Genomic DNA, 21,299 nt, shown 5'->3' with positions numbered 1-21,299 from the left:
CAACTGCTTTCAGAGGCCTTAGACTGGTCTGCAAAGCCTCCGTAGAGAAAGGCCGTGAACAGTGCTGGATTTCTGTCGCTGATGCGTGTAGGGTGCTCCCTAATTGCGGTATGGAAATTCAGGTTCACCGTGGGCAAATATCTGGCGGGAGAATGCGTGTCTTACTAATGGTTTTGAGAAGGCAGTTACGTTGCAGTGTTGACGGATAAAGTACTAATCACTGGAATGGAAATGGCAAGTCAGACCTCAAGTTATACTAGGTAAGTGCTATCTGCCTCTACCGTAGGTAGGCAACCTCTGGAGTTATTGGAAGGAAGCAACCCCGCTGGTTCTGAAGGAGACTTCCAGCAACAATACCTATGCCCTGAATCAATGACAGATGTACGTAGTACCTTAGTATGTTGTCAAGTCATTGGTTTTGTTAGGTACTCTCTTACCCATTGCATCTTTAGGGTAATGTGTTGATATGTGATAATTCTATGTCCCAAGTGCTCATGGTTGCACAAGAGTTCGGCGGCGATTCGCATTCTCCGAGACCTGTATCTTTCCTCGAAGGAAGCTACCAGGCCATATGGATTTTCGTACGGAGATTCTCTCTATATGTATTTAATGCTAATTTTCTTTCTATTCACCAGGTATGAACGCTCGCAGGCAAAGACTGTCTTATGTACAGGGTAGCTAACAAACATATATGTCGTGTAAATCATAAAAAAAGCCAGCTTGTTGACAAACAAAAACATACAGGAAAAGTTTACATAGACTAACTCATATAAGGTCGTCATTTACAGTGGCTCAGATGCAGACACAGTGTGTGAGAGCAGGCCCCCGAGAGTGTCAGTTGCCCACAGAATGAGTTTCTATGCTTGGTGGCCGCTACATCTATATGCATAAGAATATCATCTGTGCCACTTCAACATAGAACCACTATAAAAAAGAAACTACCTAGGACTACCTAGTATTTCGAGTCCTCAGACTTACGGACCTAAATTAAAAGAGGTCGGCTGTGCAACGGTTCCACTGTTCATGCTGATGACTGTTACGTGTAACCGCGATTCTATAACTTGAACATCCACTTGATCTTTTGCTATACTCGCAACGAAACAGTTGTTGTCTGAACCCTGATAGGCCCGTTTCATATCGCAACTCTGCGACAACTACAGTACCCTTACTAAGTATCGTACAGTCCATGTCTCAACGCCATTGTCTTGCGCTTTTCAGTGTATACACAGGGCGAACAGCTATCAGAGGAGATAATCACAACTCCCAGGACAATCGTAATTAAGTGACCAAATCTTATTCAACTAATAAACAACATATCTTGACGTACATTCACCTCCAGCTCATATCCATCCATCATCTATTGTCCATAGATGTATGTAAACCCAAAACCATTCTAACTAGGCAGACACCCAAACTCCACCCTGATTACTGTCCTTGTTCGAGTGAAATAGTATTCTCGAATTAGGGACCACCACTGATACTCACACCGAAAACCGCCAGGGCCACGGCCAAGTCGAATGGCTCTGTCTATCCCTCTTTGATAACCAGTCATAGTCTTCATGCTGCTGAGGCCGTCTTGTTGCCAGACCCATCCCCTGCTGAGGCCGCTTGGAAACCACCGAAGCCGCCGCGGCCGAAACCGCCACCACCTCCGTTACCGCCTTGGCCGCCCTGACCACCTTGACCTCCCTGATCACCGCCGCCATTCTGATCACCACCTTGGCCGCCTTGGTCTCCTCCCTGACCTCCGTTTTGGTCGCCGCCTTGACCACCAGCATTCTGGTCACCACCGGCATCAGCTGCTTGGTCACCACCGTTCTGGCCTCCATTTTGGTCACCACCTTGGCCTCCGTTTTGGTCACCTCCCTGACCTCCATTCTGATCGCCACCTTGACCTCCGTTCTGATCACCACCTTGGCCGCCAGCGTTCTGGTCACCACCGGCATCAGCTGCTTGGTCACCACCGTTCTGGCCTCCGTTTTGATCACCACCTTGGCCACCTTGGTTGCCGCCGTTCTGGCCACCACCTTGACCTCCGTTGTTACCTCCATTGTTACCGCCCTGACCTCCGTTGCTGCCACCGTTACCGCCGTTGTTACCTCCGTTGTTGCCGCCGCCGTTGCCACCTCCAACGGTGATACGGATGCAGTCATCCTGTGCTCCTCTCTGAGCAACAGGCATGAGGACTGGCTGATGGTTGGACGCGGCAGACATACTGCAGATACGGTAGTTACCGGCAGGCAGACCGCCGTCAACCTTGGCAGTGAGGAGACCTTGGCCGTTACCAGCATCGTTGATACCCTTGAAGAAGGCAAACTGCTGAGGGTCCAAAGGCTGAGTAGGGTTCAGACTATCGCCAGTGTCCTGGACAGTGACGTGGGTATGACCGATGATGTTACCACCACCGTCGAGGTCCTGGGGAGCAGCATAGTAGGTGGTTGTTGCATTAGTGAACGAGCCAGGTGCAAAGTTGATAAACTGCACTGAGATATCAAAGTCTTGATTGGCTTCAACGTTGTCGCCGTTTTGAGGTGATGTAAAGACTGAAGAAACCATGTTATTGGCTCCGGGAATCTTCCCCATAGCTATAGGAGTCAGTGCATGTAGAAGGGAAAAAGAGGATCGAAAAACTTACGAATACCGTTACATGAGCCGTCCCGGTTTTGCTCTCCATTGGTGAGTGTCTGGCCAGCACAGAAGTTGATGAAGTTGTTGTCATCCCTAAGTCTTTGTTAGTTGTCTTTTTTCCCTAAAAGGTAGATGTAACACACGTTGCAGAGGCAGCTTGCTCATCCGATCCGGGGTTGTTGCCATCTTGCTGCGAACCAGTTTGCACGGCATTGGCATCCAGAGTGTTGCCGCCGCCGCCGCCGCCTCCGTTATTACCGCCGTTGTTGCCTCCATTATTGTTGCCGCCGTTATTGGCCTGGCCGTTGTTGTTTCCACCATTGTTGCCCTGACCACCGTTGTTGCCGCCACCGCCTCCCCCACGGCCACCACCTCCAAATCGACCGCCGCCGAATTGTCGTCGTTGGAGAGCGCGAGCCAGGGGGTGTCGTTTTTGGACGACAGCAGCTTCTGTAATGGCAGAGATGCCCAGAAGAGCAATGATTACGCCTTTGACCTGCATTGTGATGACTTTATGTTGATCTTGCCGAGAGAAAGTGGAAAAGGAAATGAAGCCGAGGGCAAATACAATGTTGTATAAAAGCTTTCGAACGGTGCCAGACCAATTCGAAATAAAGAAAAAAGAATGGTCACAGTAAAGTCAACTTGGTCTCAAAGGAACGAATGAAAGAAAGAGACACTACCAGAGCTGAAGAGAAGAGAAGATGGTACGATTTTGGGACGAAGGGACGAGGGTTTAAAGCATCGGGGAAAACTGGAGATGATGATCGGAAACGAAGTTGCCGAGAAAAGAGGCTGGCTTCCATTATGACAATCCCAGACAATTCAACGTCTCGGGCTTGCACATCAGACCGGATGGCATCTGGGCGGTTGAAGGGGCCCGGTTCAGGGTCACAACTCCATGGACAACGGCTGGAGCGAGCAATAGTACCCAAGATCCATCCCTCGCTTGAGAGGCAAGGGGGCAGCGATCAAACTTGATGAGAAACACCAAGACAGAACATCGTGGAACACAGTGACAGCACTAGCTGCCTAGGACTTCTGAGACCGAGAAACGAAAACATGAGACAGCGGCAGAAGCGACCTGACGGCTTGGCCAAGGGGTCCAGACTCCAGAGTTGAGATGCCTGTTCGGGCTGGGCTCTTAGTTAGTCAGGGCAGGTTGAGATGATTGTTCTCAGGTGGTGTAACAGGGACGTTGGAGAATGTTAGTCAATTGTGAGCGAGTGTCATGTATTTCCTTAGCGCTTGGCTAGTCTTGGCGGAGGGTCATATCTCCGAGAGGCGATTGAGTGAGGATGTAATAGTAGAGATCCAAGTTAGGAGTTGACGTTGGAGATGGGATGCGGCTGCAGACGTCTCAGCCCGTGCCCCCTCCTTCCCAATTGGGATTGTGTAACTGGTTGCGCAGCCAATCAGAGTATGCACTGACCTGTACCTGCAGGTAGTTGCCAGGGGTGCCTATAACTCCAAGCACAGCGCGTTTCGTCCACTGAAGCTCGAAACTACCATTGTTAAACGCCAGTGTCGGAGAGTGTCCGCCCTGTAACGCAAAACTCATCAACCAGATCGAGAGAATCTGATGAATAATAGACGATATCCTCTCTGGGATGGGGATTTTTGTAATTGTCGACTTGGCTTGTCCACCGTCAACTGCGTGGCTATGCATTCGTCCTGTTTCTAACGTCTAGGTAGCTGATAATGCCAAGAGAGAAAAACTAACACCCCCAGCTATACTCGCTATATCATATCACGATATATCCTCACGAATTACTGTCAACAGGCCGTCTGAGATTCAGAAAGATTCTTACTCATTGCACTCACAAACTCAGGCATATTGAGTTCAGTCTAATCTCATCCAGACTTTTCACTCAGATCTAAGCTCTATCCAACCAGTTCTCACGACAGACAGACAAGTTGGAGGTGTGTTGCAGGTACGTCGCAGACTAGCAATAGCATTAATGCCCTACACTGGCGTTGCAACCACGAGGTAGCATCCAAACAGTGCCCTGTAACCGGACCTGTAACAATATCTCACTCGGTATCACGATTGTATTTTAAGCTTACAATATCGATAAGACATTTGCAGTTTCCCCAAAGTTCCTGTTTCATCCGCATTTTTGCAAAATCCTTCAGCAATTGTTGACTGATCACTCGTCTCAGGCTTGGAGTGACACTGGATGAATCATGATCACGAAGCGAGCCTGAATCATTCAATTCTCCTAATTGCAATGATGTCATGTTTTGAAATTTCGGACCAAGGCACATTGATTCCACATGGCATTTCGTGGTCTTGGCATTCTCTGTTAAAGAATTCGTGCAGATATCGCGGAGCATCAAATAGCCCAAGGATGTAATCACAAAAGTTACAGTCTCAAGGACCACAACACACTTATTCATAAGAAGCTACCAGTTGCAAAATATCCAGAACATTCTGATATACATGCACAATAAATAAATCAGAGCTCCTCGGACATCTGCTTCTGCTCAACATCCTTGTAAGCCTCAACGATCTTGTCGAGCCACGCAGCCATTCTGTAACCGGCCTTGGCAACCTGCTCCTCAATGACCGGGGCAGCCTTCTCAAAGTACTCGCCTCCGAGTTCCTGACCGACAATGGCATCGGCACCCTCGGGCAGAACTGTAGATCCATGTTAGAGACGAGTTGCAAATACAGCAGCTGTTGCCGGGGTAATCGACTTACCGTGAGTGCAGACGAGCGCATTGGCCTCTCGGGACCAAGCAAGTGCCGTGCTGATGGGGTCACTGAAGTCTAGATCCTTCAACCACGCGTCTTTTGCCTCTGCGAACTTGCCGTCTGTGATCTCGACTGCAAGCTGGTTGGCCCAGCTGTTGGCGAGCTTAAAAGGGTCGCCGTGCAGACCACCCAACAGCTTCTCGGCGATAGAACTGTCCCAGACGTGGTGGAGGTTGAATGTGCGGCCGTCAAATGTCACTGCAAGACCGTTACCTCCCTTTTCGACATTTTCGTTATGTAGAGGCTGGTGCAGATCCCCGATAAAGTGAACGACAAACTTGGCGGCCTGGTTGCGCTGCCAGAAGGGCAACTGAGGCTCAACTGACTGCTGGGTGTAGTTCTTGAGGGCGGTGAGGACACAACCATCGTCCTTGCAATCGCGCTCAAAGTCGACGTCACACTTGTTAGGAGGACTGTCATGAGCGTCGATGAAGTGAAAGGTCTTGGTGTATCGACCCCAATCTGTGTAGCGAATTGAGTCTGCCCATGATGCTATTTTCGCCAAATAGTCTTCCTCGTCATTATAGAGAATATACTTGAGGTGAGCCTCGGTGGTGTTTGCGACAAAGTGACTGGCGAGGTAAGCGGTGGTGATGTGACCGAGACCTGTGATATGTGAGCTTAGTAAGTAATATCGCTTCACGATGAATTAATGAACTCACTGCCCCAAGCAAAAGTGCTAGGCAAGTTAGCGAGGCCAAGAGCCAGCGCGCCAGCTGAGAGGAGCTTCATCATAACAGAATGAGGGCGGTCGCTACGGAATGCAGCAGGTTTATCAGTCACGAAATGAAGGGAGCAGAGTCAAAGCATTGAGAGGGAAATGAAGACGTTAAAAAGATGAGCACGCTTAAGCTCAAGGTTACCGAGTAGGAAGAGGCGAATTCTAGATTGGACCAAAGCGTTTGAAGCTGGAGAGCTGAGCGCGAAGCGGTTGGCCAAGGCCGCCTATGTTTACGTTAGTCCTGGAGCATGATCGATAGTTGCTCATGAGTTGTCAGGGGTCTAGCTACTGGAGGCAGGATAGGCAAGCTTATGGCGAATCATGGTGGGCATGTGCCGCTCTACGGTGAAACCTTGAAAGTGGCTGGGAAGAATGGAGCTGAGGCCGCTGAGGTTTGCTCTAGTTTGAAGAGCTGAGGCCGATAGTTTATCATAAAAGCAGTAGAGCTATGCAAAGTATCTAGACTAACTTAGAATTACTGCATGAGTCCTCAATACCATAAGTTTAATCTGTAGCTTGCACTGGATGGCTAAGGTAACTTCCATACCTAGTAGTGCTATCATGATAAGGGTCAATCGGCCACTTATCGGAGGAGATAGACCCTGCATCTCACAAACTCACCTCACACAAAAAGACTCACGCGCCTTGGAATGCCTGCGGGTTCTCCATATTTTAGCTCACAAGATCTCCAAGCCCAGTGCGTCACTTGTAGCGATAAGCGCTCCTCAACTGGCCAATACACGATGACCAGTTACCAAACGGATCGATAAGACCTCCACTGTTGAACCCGACAACGGGGCCGACCTCCCATGGGGATCTCTTATCCGAGTCTGTGTCTGCAGTGCTTTGCGTCGCCTGGGTTTGGTATGTGAACCGTTGATCGTGGAACATTAAACTTTGCTGCTTATTGAAGTGCTTTTTTTGCTCTATCTTACTCTTTCTTGTCTTCAGATTCAGACTGCAACCAGAAGAACAAACTTTGAATCCTTGACCGGGTTTCGAGTAAACTCTGAATCAGAACAGAACCTCTCTTCTGGAATTTGGATCTGCATTCATTCACTTGCTTACTTGCTTCCTACACTCGATCGCTCTTTGTCGCCGGCTGCCCTCGTGATACCCACCTTTGTCGCACCACCCTCTTCCTCTTCTACGTTACTTGATCTGATCTACCTTATCTAAACCTCTTCTCATTCTCTTTCTCCTTCTCGATTTTACCCTCTTCACTTCCTTCGAAAACGACGACGACGACGATGCCGCTGCTGGCCTCAACCTCAATCGCCGCTGCGGCGCATGCGTTACCGGTCACGTTGGCTCTGTCGGGCATTTTTGGTAGCATCAGCTTGACCTCTTGGATATGCCTCCTCGTGCGTCCCTCTCTCTTCTCTCATTCGCGCGTCCTTGTGTTGCATTCGCATTCATATTCGCCATCTCAATTGCATGCGCGACCCTTAATTCTCCCCCATCCTGGCTAACGATGCTCTGCAGCTACCCCAATTGTTCGCCAATTACAAGGCCAAGAGCGCCGATGGCCTCAGCATGGCCTTTCTGGTCGTCTGGCTCTTGGGCGACATCACAAACCTCATCGGTTAGTTCCCATTCCTACCTGAATACCCCAAAATCAAATTTTGTCTTCGGCACAGAGACAAATACCATTGCTACGCCATTGTCTAGTGCCTTGGTCAGAAAATTTGATGTCGGCTAGAAGTGGCTTGCCACCACGCCTACTTTCAGTTTGGCTAACTGCTTTCTAGGAGCCTTGTTCACCCACCTAGCTCCCACTGCAATTGCCCTAGCAGGATACTTCTGCATTGCCGATATTGTCCTCATCGGCCAGGCCGTCTACTACAATGCCCTTAATGCCCGCCGAGCGAGTCGCGCCGGGGAACGTCGATCAAGCGGTCCTACAGAAGAGTCTCCTCTGATCAACGGGTCCCGTAGACGAAGCTCTTCTTTTGGCCTTCCTGGGTCTCAGCGCCGCCATGCGACACATACCGAGTCCTCGATGGACCCATTGAGGAAGATTGTGACGGGCGAAGACGAAACCCCCGATAGTAAGCCTTGGCTTCACAACACCCTGAGCCTGCTCGCTGTATACGTCATTGGGTTCGCTGGCTGGTTTGTCTCGTACAAGGTCGGCGCTTGGGAGAGTGGTGACCCTGGAACCCCCGATGCGCCTGATGAGGCCCAGAGCCCAATGGAGCTTGCTGGGCTTATTCTGGGTTACATCAGCGCAGCGCTCTATCTCTGTGCTCGAATTCCCCAAATCATCAAGAACCACCGGGAAAAGTCATGCGAAGGTATGTTGATCCATGCTTTTAACAATGGATGAGACTGATAATCTGCAGGCCTCGCATTGCTTTTCTTCATGCTCTCAATGAGCGGAAACCTCACCTACGGCATCAGCCTGGTAGCTTACTCGCAAGACAAGAAGTACTTGCTGAACGCGCTCCCTTGGTTGCTTGGCTCTCTGGGCACCATTGCTGAGGATCTCATCATCTTCGTCCAGTTCCGAATTTACTCCAACGATGAACGAGAGAGTGCAATTGAGCCTTAGATCGTGATCGACAAGACAAGACAAGATATGGCAATTGAATTTTGAAATGGACCAGGGGAGGATATTGGAGGTTCTAATGTGCATGAATTGGCGTTTCATTCATTCATATGCATCGAATTTGAGAAATTTGTTACATGAAGGAAGGGTGAAGCTTGGACAAGCTCACACTCAATACTGGGACATCCTCGGGATAGAGGTGCATGACATAATGCTTCGGGTCGAATTATAACTCTTCGGAGGGTTTTTCTTACTTGTCAATTCAATGAGTCTTTTAACATGTGTTTTGCCAGTCATTAAACATTCTTGCGACCAATTGAAAAAACTGAAGCCTTTAATTCGACGATAAACTCGACCCATGAGAGCACTCTCATGCCATAGTGGGGTTACACCTATTGAAATTCGGCGACTCAGCTCCGATGACGGGGTCGGAGGTTTGGCGGGGTTATATTCTACTCGGTACTTTCAATAAGACTCACTCGCCTCAACGCCAAAATTTAAACATCCGCAACCCCCCAGCGTATCTTTGACTGTTTCTCTTGACCTCTTCGCCGTCGAGAGTCTCTCATTGATTTTATAACAGACACACACCCACTATGGCCTCTCAATTCCCTACCAAGAAGTGCGGTACGTCGCGCTCAACACTCCCCCTCCATCCGATTTCGCACCACCCACCATAACTTCCATGTCAACGTCTAGACACGCATTTAGCATCAATACTGATCCATTCACAGGTGTCCTCGGTGCCACTGGCTCTGTGGGCCAGCGCTTCATCCTCCTCCTCGCTCAGCACCCATACCTCACCCTCCATGCCATCGGCGCCTCATCTCGTTCCGCCGGCAAGAAGTACAAGGATGCTGTGCGATGGAAGCAGGCCGCCCCCATGGGCGATATTGCCGAGATGGTTGTGAGAGAATGCAAGGCTGAGGAGTTCAAGGACTGTGATGTTGTCTTTAGTGGTCTTGACTCTGACGTCGCTGGCGATATCGGTATATCCCTCTCTATCACGTATCGGTAATAACTGATGTCACTAACTTTATGTGTCTGCAGAGCTCGAGTTCATCAAGGCCGACATTCCTGTCTTCTCCAACGCAAAGAACTACCGTCGCGATCCTCTCGTGCCTCTCGTCGTTCCCACCGTCAACCTCCCCCATCTCGACCTCATCCCTCATCAGCGCTCTGTTCGCTCTCTCAACAAGGGCTTCCTCGTGTGCAACTCCAACTGCGCCGTCATTGGTCTTGTTATTCCCTTTGCCGCTCTCCAAGCCGCCTTCGGACCCATCTCTACCGTCTCCATTGTTACTTTGCAGGCCGTTTCTGGCGCTGGTTACCCTGGAGTCTCCAGCATGGACATCATCGACAACATTGTCCCCTTCATCTCTGGCGAGGAGGACAAGCTCGAGACTGAAGCCCGCAAGATTCTCGGTCGCCTTGATGACAATGGTACTGCCTTCATTGAGCAAGAGGGTCTTCGTGTCTCTGCCACTTGTAACCGTGTTCCAGTCATGGACGGCCACACTGCATGTGTTAGTTTGAGCTTCGAGCGCAAGCCCGCTCCTTCAGCCGACGAGGTGCGCAAGGCTCTTCGGGATTACAAGAGTGAGGCTCAGGCTCTCGGATGCCCTTCTGCACCTGAGCCCGCTATCAAGGTCTTTGGCGACGATGAGCCTGACCGTCCTCAGCCCCGTCTGGACCGCGACCTTGGCCGTGGATACACTGTCAGCGTCGGCCGTGTTCGTGAGGATGAGGCTGGCATTTTTGACATTAAGTTTACAGCCCTGAGCCACAACAGTGAGTCTTCCATCTTCCCCTCTGAGGACTTGTCTCACACTGACCGTTGCAGCCGTTATCGGTGCCGCTGGTTCATCGATATTGAACGCAGAGGCCGCCATTCTCAAGGGTTACATCTAAGAGTACAGGGTAAGGGTTATTTTAAAAAACAATTCGATCATGTAAAGATAAAAATAGACAATGGTATTTTTTCGGCGTTCAGCATTATCTCAACCCCTGCAAATATGTAACCTTACAGAACAACGGGGAAACTAAGAAGCGAGGTGAATTGCTAATTATTCATGATGGTCCGTAAAGTACATGCAACAGCCGACCATGAGGGTATACCATATCTATTCCTATCCCAGCGCAAGTGTCTTGACACCAATCATGCGCAACCCAATGACTATAACCAAACTCAAATATGTGATATTCTAAAGTCCTGGCAATCCATGCTGTGCTCTGTATCCGAGTGCGCAAGCTATCCATCCATTGCGCCAAATCATAACCAGAAAACTCCAAACTTATACAAACAAAACGCCATGTCATATGGCTCGCCGCACATACCAAGCAGGGTATCTGTAGCATCATCGGCTGCGGTCCTCGGGAGAAGGAGACCTTGCCCTGCCAATGCCACTGGAGAAAATACTGAGCCAACCGTCGTGTCGACTCCATCGTGAAGTTCGGGATTCGTTGGCAAGCAAACCCTGTTCAAGATCGGATTCACGGTCATCTGAACGAGAGCCAGAGCCTTCCGCAATAGTTCCATCGTCATCGTCATCATCGTCATCACTTGCATCGTCGCGATATGGTTCGTAGTGTGGCTCAGATGATGAGCCATGAGCGAGAGACCGAACTACGTCGCCCTTGCAGATGGGGCAAGTTCGTCGGCGAGTCGTCAACCAGGGAGTTCTATAGACTGTTAGTAATTGAGACTTGCATGAAAGCATGCAATTGAAGAACTTACATGCACTCTACGTGAAACTCGTGACCGCATGGGAGGCTCATGACCTGGCTCACGCCATCGACGTATTCCTCTAGACACACCACACATTCGACTTGACGTCCCATGTACTTTTTCCACTCAGCAGAAAATCCACCAGAGCCCTTCTCGCGCTCAGATCGAGCATTGTTCCTGGTTGGGTTTGAAGGTGTTGGTATAGCGTCACTAGATCGCGTTTCTTCTTCGGGAGTACCCGTTGAGCCCCTCGACCGAGGTCGTGGTCGTGAGGGAGATTCCTGCAGTAGAGGAGTGGTTGGTGTCGGAGCGGACGGTGAAGGAGTTCTCGGTGTCAAAGGTGGCGAGGGAGCGACTGTATGGAACGTGCGCACGGGTAGACGTTCAACGACTGACTTCGGAGCTCTCCAGCGCCTTCGGCGGATTCTAGCGCGAAGAATCAGAAGGGCGTATACGAAACTCAGAGTGACTAGCGGGCTGACGACCAGTACGAGAAGCGTATCGAAAAACGGGCTAGCATTACTCGTGGGAGTGATGGTGACCCAAAGTCCATCGTGTGCGTCATCGTCGGCTTCATCGGGCTCGTCATGTCCCTCTTCGCTACGTTCGTGGGAAAAGTCGAGGAGGTTATCCTCATCCTCTGTCAAGAATTCAACCAGAATTTCTTCCTCATCGGGTTCAGGATCATCGTCACTTGTGCGATCGCGAACAAGGGAGGCCTTGGATGGAATTACAGGTTTGAACCTTCTGGATCCAGGATGCCTCCAGTCGTCGTAATTATCCTCAGATAAGAGGGGACTTCGAATTTCTTTGGGTGACCCTCTGACAACCTTGGTTTTCTTGGTGAAAGTTTTCCTGGAATATCTAAGCGCCGTTCTTCGCTTTTTGTTGTTTGGTTTGGTAGATTGCTCTTCAATTTGGCTGTGGGTGTCGCCGGCAGATCGTCTATCGTGGGTCGAGGCGGTAATTGTGGACTTGACGCCTTGTCTACTGTGCTTCCTGGATTTGGAACCTCTCTGAACTCTAAGAACAGGATTGCCTTGGTTGTCTAACGTATCTTCGATGAAGCTCCCTGGTTGCGTTAGCGCAGACAGCAGCTGCGCGGTCGTGCGTGCAGTGAAAACGGATGGAATGGTGACATTATCGACTTCAGGGCCATGCGCAAACATCTGAATAAGAGGGCCGCCTTTCTGGTTATCGCCAACAATGACGGCGAGAGCGCCTCTTCGTTGCGCCCACATTACTTTGTCGAGAAAACCGCAACCGCCTCGCATTAGTAGCGCCACTTTGCCGTCGATTTCGGAATGGTCATGTATGACAGAGACATGGCTGGAGGTGGTGTGACCATTGCCAGCGTTGGGGATAACGACTCGGCTTCGCTTAGCACGGACAGAAGTGCTGGACCTGGAAGTCGAAATAGAAGGGACAGCAGCCCTCAGGGCCTTGTGAAGAGCAATGGCCTCTGCTCTCTCATTCCAACCCGGTGTGTCGCTGCAGCCCAATTCGCCGGTACCGTGTATAAGAGCATCCTCTGCAAAACCACTGCCCACCCATAACTGACCACTTAGACCTCGCATAGCGAGCTTGGGACCAAAAGCGGCGGGGCGGGCGGCAAAGGAAGTGCTGTTGTCGTCGGTCAAGCTGATGGCAGCATTTGGTGGAAATAATGAGAATGGGGTGTTGTAGTACATGGAATTCCAGACGGACTTTGGAGACTTTTCTGAATCATCATTATGCGACCGAGACTGAGACGACTTGGAGTCAGTCTTTTGTCTGGACCTGAAGTTACCAGCGGGGTAATCGGCGTAGGCGGTACGGAGCGAGGATGATATAGCGCGACAGAAGAGGAGGAGAGAGGCTGCGATAAAGAGTATAAGAACAAAAACGCGCGGGGGACGCATTTTGAGCGACTGTAAAAACAAACTCTCCAAAATAGGTGAATGGAGAAGAGGATAGGGGAGAGAGGGAGAGAGAGAAAGGAAGAAGGAGGAGGAAGAGGATAAAAGAGAGAGAACGAGAGGTTGGTGTTGGTGAGCTGAGGTGTGAGTGAGGTGACCTTGGGGTTTCGCTTTGGGCTTGGGGTCACTCGGAGATATACAAGTCACATAAACCAAAGACGTCACCTCTGGTCTAGGCCGATCATCCGTTGGTTGGTTGGTCACTCTCTTTTTGTTTTTGGAGAAGAGGATGGAGGAAAGGAAGAGAACAGGAAGTGAAGCTCCGATGGGAACACTCAAGAGACGAGGGAAAGGTGAATGGGAGAAAATGATGGCATGGCCCAAGTTGCTTTATGAGAGACTCGAGTAACAAGAAGAGCCAGAAGAAGGTCAGTATCAGTTGCCAGGCAAACAACGTGAGTGAGCGAGCGAGTATAAGGAAAGTTGATGTCAGTGTGGCTGACTGCAAAGTCAAATCGGATCCCTTAGGTTCAGTGATAGATCTCACAAAGGAAAAGGAATAAACTGTTAAACTCTCTTCTTGGCGATGGGAGTGGGAAAAGGGCAGATCATAAAAAGTTACAAAGGTTATCAATTCTCCCCGTGTGTGTTATTAGTGACGACAAAAAGACAATGCATCCGAATCAATGACATGGCATGGCATGGCAATGGGCAATGGCTGATGAGAGGGGGAGGGACAAAGAGACGCACGCGGCATGGTGCCGTAAGTGGAGGGTTCTGGGCGGGGGTGACCTGGAGGCTAGAGCTGTGAGCGCTGTAACCGGCACCTCGACCCCTGTCATTTCAAGGTCCCTCAGGTATCTTTGGCTTTTAGGCTTTAAGAGAGCTTTTCTTGGTAGCTTGGCTATTGCTGGGGGGGACCAACCCAACAACGTCTCAGAATCAGTTGACCAGGTCAAGACGGGAGAGAGCTAAGAGCTTGTCTTTCGTGCTTGGTTGCACATAAGTCGGGCTCTTTTCAACTCGACTCGGACTCGAGGGTTCAAGCAAAGCCATGAACAGAGACCAACCCAACCCAAACTCAGCTGCACAACTCCCGTGGGGCCCTGTCATGATCAGGCGCCCTTCAAAACCAGGGTCTCTTTGGCTCTGTCTGTTCTGTTCTGCTCTTCTGGAGGTCACGTCACGTCACGAAACAGCCTCCACTCTCTAGCGCAGCCTACTCCACTCATATCCAGAGCTAAGCTCCCAAGTTAGTAGATATTCGGGGTAAACTTGACGCCTCAAAGTCAATCAATCTTGTTCCTGAGCGTCTACCGCAACCGTAAACTCGTGACTCGAGGCTGCAGAGCCTTGGGCGAGCCGCTGTGCAACAAACCAACAATTCTTTGGCCTATTGACTTCGCTACCTTTGCTAGGTACCTAGGGATCTAGGTACAGGTGCAACGCCGTAGTGTGTTGACAGACAAAGTCGCGTGTTTTGTTTTGCTGTCGGTGAAACGGTCGGCTACGGCCATTCTCCATTCTCTATGCTCCGTGCATGAGACGAGATGATGTGGTTGTTTCTCGGAGCCTCTTTTCTCTTCTTGACTAACTTGATGCTAACAACTTTTGTTAGCTTCTGACACGTGAGAGCGTCAGGTGAGTCCCTTCGATCAGACACAGCCCGACAATGGAAGTGATCATGTCTAAGCCTTCAGCTACTTTAGGTACCTACCTACCTATCTAAGGTTCTAAGGTTCTAAGGTTCTAAGGCTCTAAGGCTCTAACGGCGGGCTGCGGAGACCCGCGGAACCATGAAACCTTTCATCCATCCAAATTACGCTACCTCCAATGATCGACCCTCAAAGTGCTTGCGCAACACAACATACGAATTCACCAATCAAGCTCGTATAAAGACAGCTTGAACAAAGATCCCTCTCCTCTCTCGTACCTGATCTAAATCTAACCCTGCCCTGCCTCGGCAACGTAACGGGTCTGCAGATGCAGGTCCAGGTCCACGTTGCGTTTGGTTTGACCTTAAAATAGATAGATCCATTATTGATTGATTCCCTTGGACGTGCGTCGACCAAGCTTTTTGGCCTTGTCTGTCGGTCACTTCTCCCTATCCGAAGGGCTGAAGGGCTGGAGGGGCTGCTCGAGGTCGAGATCAACAATCCCTTGAGCAAAAGGGATAACATAACCTCATACTACTCTGTATAGACTACTCGATTGCATCTTTGAATCAAGTTTAAGCTTGTATTCAAGTTAAATTAATGACTTGCGATTGCCCGGCTTGGGTATCGCTCCATCGGCGTTACCGCTATCCAGCCTCAAAGTTAGGGATTGCCAGACTCGGCTGTGTAATTGTGCCACCACCGCGATCTGGTCAAACATGGCGTTTTTGATCCATGCTACTTCTGGCCTGCCCGGATCCAGGCACCGAATCCAGTTCCGTATGTGATCGTGATTCTATCCGTGCGCCTCTTCATACCTACCTAGTAGTTACTAGGTAGGCACTGACTTCAGTCTTCAGTGACCTGTGATTCTGCCTTAATAGCACCGGTTCGGGCGATAGTGCAGGTTCCGTTGTGACATTCGTCTAACCTTTTCATTAGTACGCGCGTGTCCTATTTCCAATGCGTCTATTTGAACTCCGCTGTACGTCCATGTTTATCCTAAAGGCCGATTTCTCCCTGGCCAACCCGCCCAAAGCAATCCCTCAAAACAAGGCAGTGAATGAATGCTACGCTATATCCAATCATCATCTGTGAATCATTGTCTCGGCTCATAACCTCGATCCAATCCGTTGGTCGGTCGTACCGATGCTCAACTATACGTCTGGCTGGGCCACTCCGTCTGACCCGATCACCTTGCCAACGTCCCAAGCCCTCTTCTCCCCAGCCTTGGACCATTGCACACTTTCCGTAGACTTTCCATCTGCACCGCTGGCACGCTGTATTTGCTCGTCTGCAAAACCGGCGTCTTTTAGACGTTGCTCCTGGTGTTGTCGTAGCTTTTGACGGTCTCTAAACGCCTCAACAGCATCATCCCAGTCATTGCCAACCTCATCTTCATCCATTTGTATGTCAGTCTTGGGATCGTATGTGTCTGAAAACCGTCGATCGGTACCCGAAGACCCTCCCACTGTTCCTCGACCCCGGTATTTCGGGGGCGGTGTGGGTCCGATCAGATCTTCCATGGCATCAGATCCCTCTTCTTCATCTTCCTCTTCCTTCCGCTTGCGGTTTTCGATCTTATCTAGAGGCGATCGATGCCGATGCTTACTCTTAGATTCCCTAGGCGATCGAGACCGTCGTCGGCTTGCAGGTGATCTAGACCTGTCTCTCCGTTTATGACTGCGACGATGATGACCTTCTTCCTCGGACTCTCTGTCTCTGCTCCGCGTTCTATCGCGCTGTCTGTGATCTCTTCGTGACCTATCCGACCGCCTCGACTCATCGTCAGTCTTACTACGACGATCGTCGCGCGACAGTCGACCGTGTTGTCGCTGCTCACTGCGTTTGTCTGTGAAAAGGTCGTCTGGTCTCTGGTCGTGTTTTCGTTCCTGTCTTCGATCCTTGTCGGCGCGTCGCGAATCTCTCCTTGAAGAAGGGGCAGCCTCATCTTCGTCTCTTGGCCGTTTCTTACCGCCTAAAATGGCATGAATATCGCCCATCTGCCGCCGTCGAATGTCATGAACACTCGGGTTTGTCTTGCGCCGCTTGATTTCTTCTGTGCGCTCGAGATCCTTGAGCCGTGCCTTGGACTCGGCGGCCTCTTTGGCTAACAGTGCCTTGTTGTGATTGTCGGTATCCTTTATAATATGCCGTAAAAATCGGGTGTTGGGTTTCATCATATTCGCAGGTCTGAAGCCATGTCAGCGACAGACTTGCCAGAATTGGTGGGTGTATGCATTACTTCTTATTCGTGCGATATGCTTCCATACCCATGGCTGAATATTTGAGAGAGCAGTCGCTTGCCTCTTGCGACAAGAGGTCAGCGACATAATCGTCGGTTAAAAGTTCGTCGTTTTTGGACATAGTTGATTCAGCATGAGAGTCCAGGGTATGCGCCATTCGTCAGATATGTATATTGCCCAGAGATTGCGCTCCAAAAAAGAGAAAATGAAATGAAATGAAATGGTTGTAAGTCGAGGTTGCAGCTCTTGTGTTTGGTTAGACGTGCTAATGGATGCATTGATGTCAGCAGTCTTCTGCCGCTCCACACCGCCTGTGGCCCAAACGGCATCCCGCTAACCGCTAACCCAAGTTAGGTTTCAAAGTAAACACCCGATATCCGCGTTCTACGTAGTAAACACAATCAAGTCTATATCACGAGCCTAAGAATTGGTCTTCTCTTGTCACAATATCGCCGTTTCCTAGACTGCCATGAGTCAGCCAAATCCAGAAAAGGTTCTTGAAGCCTTGAACAAACTTCAGTCATCACAAGAAATCTCAATCATCAGACTCAGTGAACCCATCTCAAGCTCAAGGCCTCAAGATGCCCGGCAACGAACATCAGATGCATCAAATTCAGCCTTTGACGCGCCAACTCCCGCAGGCTTAACAGCCGATCTAGAACACTACAAAGAGCTCTTCGCCAAATTGCGCTTTTCATATGTACAGCAAGTCACAAAGGAAAAGTTCATCCGAGCCATTGTCGGCGACCCACCAATGATTGTCACGATGGAAGAGAATCTGGAACTTGAAAAGGAAAACGCGGTTACAAAGAAGCAACTCAAAGAACTCAAAACAGAAGTGGCGGATATGGTGGCAGATCTTGAGAGGAGAGGCATCGAGCTTAGCCAGAAGTACGAGAGTGTGCAACTTGAAACGGCAAAGCTGCGTGAGATGCCTACAAAGATCCAGGATTTGGAAATGAGAATTGAACAACTACGCACAGAACTAGAAACACCAGATGGATCCGCCCCCAGCATGAATCTGCCTTTAGCCAAAACCCAGGATCTCGTCAACCAACGCAAGCTGGAACAGCAGGAACTCGCGCGAGAGCTGGAGTCCTTACAAGCCAAGGTCCCTCGGAAAAGAAAGGAGGCTGAAAGACTTCGTATTGAGCTGCAGCCTCTTGAGAACAAGCGCCAAAATAGCGCGACTGCTGCGCGTGAGGCGAGGAGGAGAAAGGAGGCCGCTTTGGGTGGTGCAGCGGACGACCTGGAGGAGAGAGCTCGCTGGTGGAGAGCGAGTGAGGGTGTGTTGACGCAGGTTTTGGATATCAAGAATTAAGAGATGGCGAACAGGAACGAAGACCTGAGATATCACGATACGATCGGCTTGTGAGGACATGGGACACGGGACACGGAATAGGGGTAGGGGCGTTTAGCATAGGTAATGCTACCTGGCCTTTGTTGTAGCTTTGGCAGGATATTTCTGTTAATTTTGAGGTTGAGAATCTCACGGCAGGTTATCTGCGATTCTATTCAATGCAAATAGGTGCCTTTAAAGTGAAGCCTCGACCTGTTTGCAGCACCATGTAGTCAACTATACCAAAACTGTACTCCCATACGACATTAAGATGATTTCCTGAGGACTCTCGTGTATTCTTCATCATGGTATTTGGAATGTGTCCTCTGAATTTATCATTGAACACAGATAAGATCTCCTTCGCCTTCAGAGTCCAGTCCCATGTGCTGGTATGAACTCTTCATAACTCAAACATGCTAGAGGCCTGCACTACATATAATGCCCTGATTCACCGTCGAAATGCTTTCCATAGGCTTTACAAGCATCATAGGATCCAAATATTGGTCGTTATACGCCTGAGACCTGCACATAACCATAGATGATAGTGCAGGTTGTCAGTCCCAGGCACAATGTTGAACGATATATAATATTGATAATGGCTCCTTGAAGACGTGAATATTGACTTTCATCTTTCTTCCGCCCAAAAAATGCCAGAGCAATACTAACAGTGTTCTTTAATTAGTAAAGACGCATGTCAATGACGGTCTGACATATGAGTGGTAAACAACCACAGTTACGACTGCAGGACAACAACTATGGCTATGTCCATCTTTGAAAATGGATATAATATTGCCAACCAATACTGTATATATGGGACTGCCTTCCTCTGGCAAAGCATGCCGAGTATTGGCGTCTTCCAACTGAGTGTGCCAGTTACAGGGGTAGCCTATAACTCTATAAAGTAGTTTTCCCATTTGATGCCGGCAGAGCTATAGTTGTATCTCAACCAAGGAACAAGCTTAGAAACCTAATTTGACTCAGCAGGTATAGAAATGCTGATGACAACTTAAACTCAACCCCCTCTGGATCGTGGCAGTCTGGTCCCTGTCGATAACAGTTATATGCAGTCACCCAAGACACATTTATACATAGCTTCTAACTTTATATTGGTCATGAATCTCTTTAAAAGAGATAAATAGTCTCTTTATCGTTAAACGGGCAACGTCAGATAGTATAGCGGTATTATGCTTCGGGCAGGGACAAAGGATACTGGTCCATAGCAGTGACACAGGATGAATGCTTACTGTGAATTATATATTGACAATACTTCGCTCAGAGCCATTAGCAAATGCGGATAACCCTACTCTGAGTGCTAAGAGTCCTGATATCTATGCTTATAAGAGCTCCCCAGCCAGTAAACGAATAACCTATCCATTATCAGGAAAACATCAATAACATTGAAGACTTTGAGTGACACTCAAAAGATGACATGCCCCTTCTAAAGATTAGTCGGAGTATATAGAGTACTGAGCATAAGAGAAAAGATAGGCTAAGTAGTAGTAAAGTATTAAAGAAAGAAAAGTCACCGGCAGGAGACAAACTGGTCCAATAACCCCCTGTATTATCCCCCATCAAATAGATTTCTCTCCTGAAGTTTCCATTTGACTTCCAGCCCTCGATTGAGTATGGTATCATACTAGTATCGACTATCCTATGGGCTATTTATACTTACTCACAGTGAAATCCCAACATCATCGTATCGTGCACGAGCGAGGAAACACCACTAAATCAACGCCTCTCTGTATAATAAGGCCTATACACAACATAGAGTTCCTTGCTAAGGAGTTCCTAATCCCACTATCGACTTGATGGATATGTTCCTGACTGTACCATTCCATAAGATAAGATAAGGGAGCATCTCGTCTAATGGCCTGGAACCACAACAGCAGAATAGGCGAATTTCATGCTTCTACATACTCCTGACAACTCGAAATGCATTCCTTGTTGGGACATATCTCGGATACATATGCTCGCTCGGGCTCCACTCAGAGTTGATTATCAATAAGTCTCCTATCTGTCGGCCGACTTTACTAACATGGGACGGCAGGGAAAGTAATACAAATGCAGTGTTGGCGCCAGCTCAACATGGCTGACATGAGGGCTTACAAGCGTGACATTGATATCATGTAGTAATAAATAAATGTAGTGTAGATCCTATTTTCTGATTGGGTTCCAGACTTTGCCAGCAGATCAAGTCAGCACTAGATCTCCGGGGTTTATGAAGCTACCTACTTAGGTTATTGAGGGTATCTTTTTATATCCAATGCCAACTGAGCGAATGTGGTGGTAAGAATTATTAATAACTGGGTGCAATTCTGCTTGATTAGTGCTTTGATGAGCAAGGCATAATAATAATAATAATAATAGCTGCAGTCAGTAAACATCAGATGGTTTGAGTTGAATATTGCTCGGCCACAATTTGAAGCCCGGTTCCGTCACTAAAACCAATACGCGTACTCATTTCATCCATGAGAGAGTTTTCAGAGGATGCAAAATGTTTTTTTACGCGGGGAATAGCAAAGCCCGACCCGCATACGCAATGCGCCTTTACGGGCAAATCAACTGTGCGACACTGACTTTCAAACGCCGGGACCCGATATCTGGTCAAAAAGGCGTCCGTCTAACAAGCTGTCGCTATTATTTTGTCGCTCAAGGGTTCAGCAACTTCCATAGCCACAGCCAAGACCGAGGGGGGGGAACATTGACCGAGCCAAGGCCAAAGCCAGGGCCGCCAAAAGACAAGACATGTTTCCAAGGCTTGGCTGCCTCTCATTC

At 49.1% G+C, this 21,299-nt stretch overlaps 7 protein-coding genes across 7 annotated transcripts; 3 read left to right on the top strand and 4 right to left on the bottom strand.

The window, feature by feature from the left end:
• Positions 1-1,557: 1,557 nt before the first annotated feature.
• Positions 1,558-3,130, bottom strand: FMAN_09024 (uncharacterized protein; the record flags this gene model as incomplete). The annotated part of the gene is made up of 3 exons (XM_041829817.1): positions 1,558-2,585; positions 2,636-2,721; positions 2,772-3,130. The coding sequence occupies 3 exons, from the start codon at positions 3,128-3,130 to the stop codon at positions 1,558-1,560; spliced, it is 1,473 nt and encodes a 490-aa protein (XP_041680543.1).
• A 1,957-nt stretch (positions 3,131-5,087) lies between these two features.
• Positions 5,088-6,118, bottom strand: FMAN_09023 (putative nuclease S1 precursor; the record flags this gene model as incomplete). The annotated part of the gene is made up of 3 exons (XM_041829816.1): positions 5,088-5,269; positions 5,333-5,992; positions 6,049-6,118. The coding sequence occupies 3 exons, from the start codon at positions 6,116-6,118 to the stop codon at positions 5,088-5,090; spliced, it is 912 nt and encodes a 303-aa protein (XP_041680542.1).
• Positions 6,119-7,357: 1,239 nt separating this feature from the next.
• FMAN_09022 (uncharacterized protein) lies at positions 7,358-8,661 on the top strand (the record flags this gene model as incomplete). Its single annotated transcript, XM_041829815.1, has 4 exons — positions 7,358-7,471; positions 7,593-7,692; positions 7,859-8,404; positions 8,453-8,661. The coding sequence occupies 4 exons, from the start codon at positions 7,358-7,360 to the stop codon at positions 8,659-8,661; spliced, it is 969 nt and encodes a 322-aa protein (XP_041680541.1).
• A 593-nt stretch (positions 8,662-9,254) lies between these two features.
• On the top strand, positions 9,255-10,569 carry FMAN_09021 (putative aspartate-semialdehyde dehydrogenase; the record flags this gene model as incomplete). The annotated part of the gene is made up of 4 exons (XM_041829814.1): positions 9,255-9,285; positions 9,393-9,647; positions 9,709-10,449; positions 10,502-10,569. 4 exons carry the CDS (start codon positions 9,255-9,257, stop codon positions 10,567-10,569), a joined length of 1,095 nt encoding a protein of 364 aa, XP_041680540.1.
• A 446-nt stretch (positions 10,570-11,015) lies between these two features.
• FMAN_09020 (uncharacterized protein) lies at positions 11,016-13,287 on the bottom strand (the record flags this gene model as incomplete). The annotated part of the gene is made up of 2 exons (XM_041829813.1): positions 11,016-11,340; positions 11,396-13,287. 2 exons carry the CDS (start codon positions 13,285-13,287, stop codon positions 11,016-11,018), a joined length of 2,217 nt encoding a protein of 738 aa, XP_041680539.1.
• A 2,809-nt stretch (positions 13,288-16,096) lies between these two features.
• On the bottom strand, positions 16,097-17,306 carry FMAN_09019 (uncharacterized protein; the record flags this gene model as incomplete). Its single annotated transcript, XM_041829812.1, has 2 exons — positions 16,097-17,132; positions 17,185-17,306. The coding sequence occupies 2 exons, from the start codon at positions 17,304-17,306 to the stop codon at positions 16,097-16,099; spliced, it is 1,158 nt and encodes a 385-aa protein (XP_041680538.1).
• Positions 17,307-17,654: 348 nt separating this feature from the next.
• Positions 17,655-18,506, top strand: FMAN_09018 (uncharacterized protein; the record flags this gene model as incomplete). The annotated part of the gene is made up of 1 exon (XM_041829811.1): positions 17,655-18,506. The coding sequence occupies one exon, from the start codon at positions 17,655-17,657 to the stop codon at positions 18,504-18,506; it is 852 nt and encodes a 283-aa protein (XP_041680537.1).
• Between the last annotated feature and the right edge of the window lie 2,793 nt (positions 18,507-21,299).

The sequence above is a fragment of the Fusarium mangiferae genome (assembly GCF_900044065.1).
Source record: "Fusarium mangiferae strain MRC7560 genome assembly, contig: FMAN_scaffold004, whole genome shotgun sequence".
NCBI classification, from domain to species: Eukaryota; Fungi; Ascomycota; class Sordariomycetes; order Hypocreales; family Nectriaceae; genus Fusarium; species Fusarium mangiferae.
The sequence above is the reverse complement of the archived record's forward strand: the minus strand, read 5'-3'. Positions and strand labels throughout refer to the sequence as shown.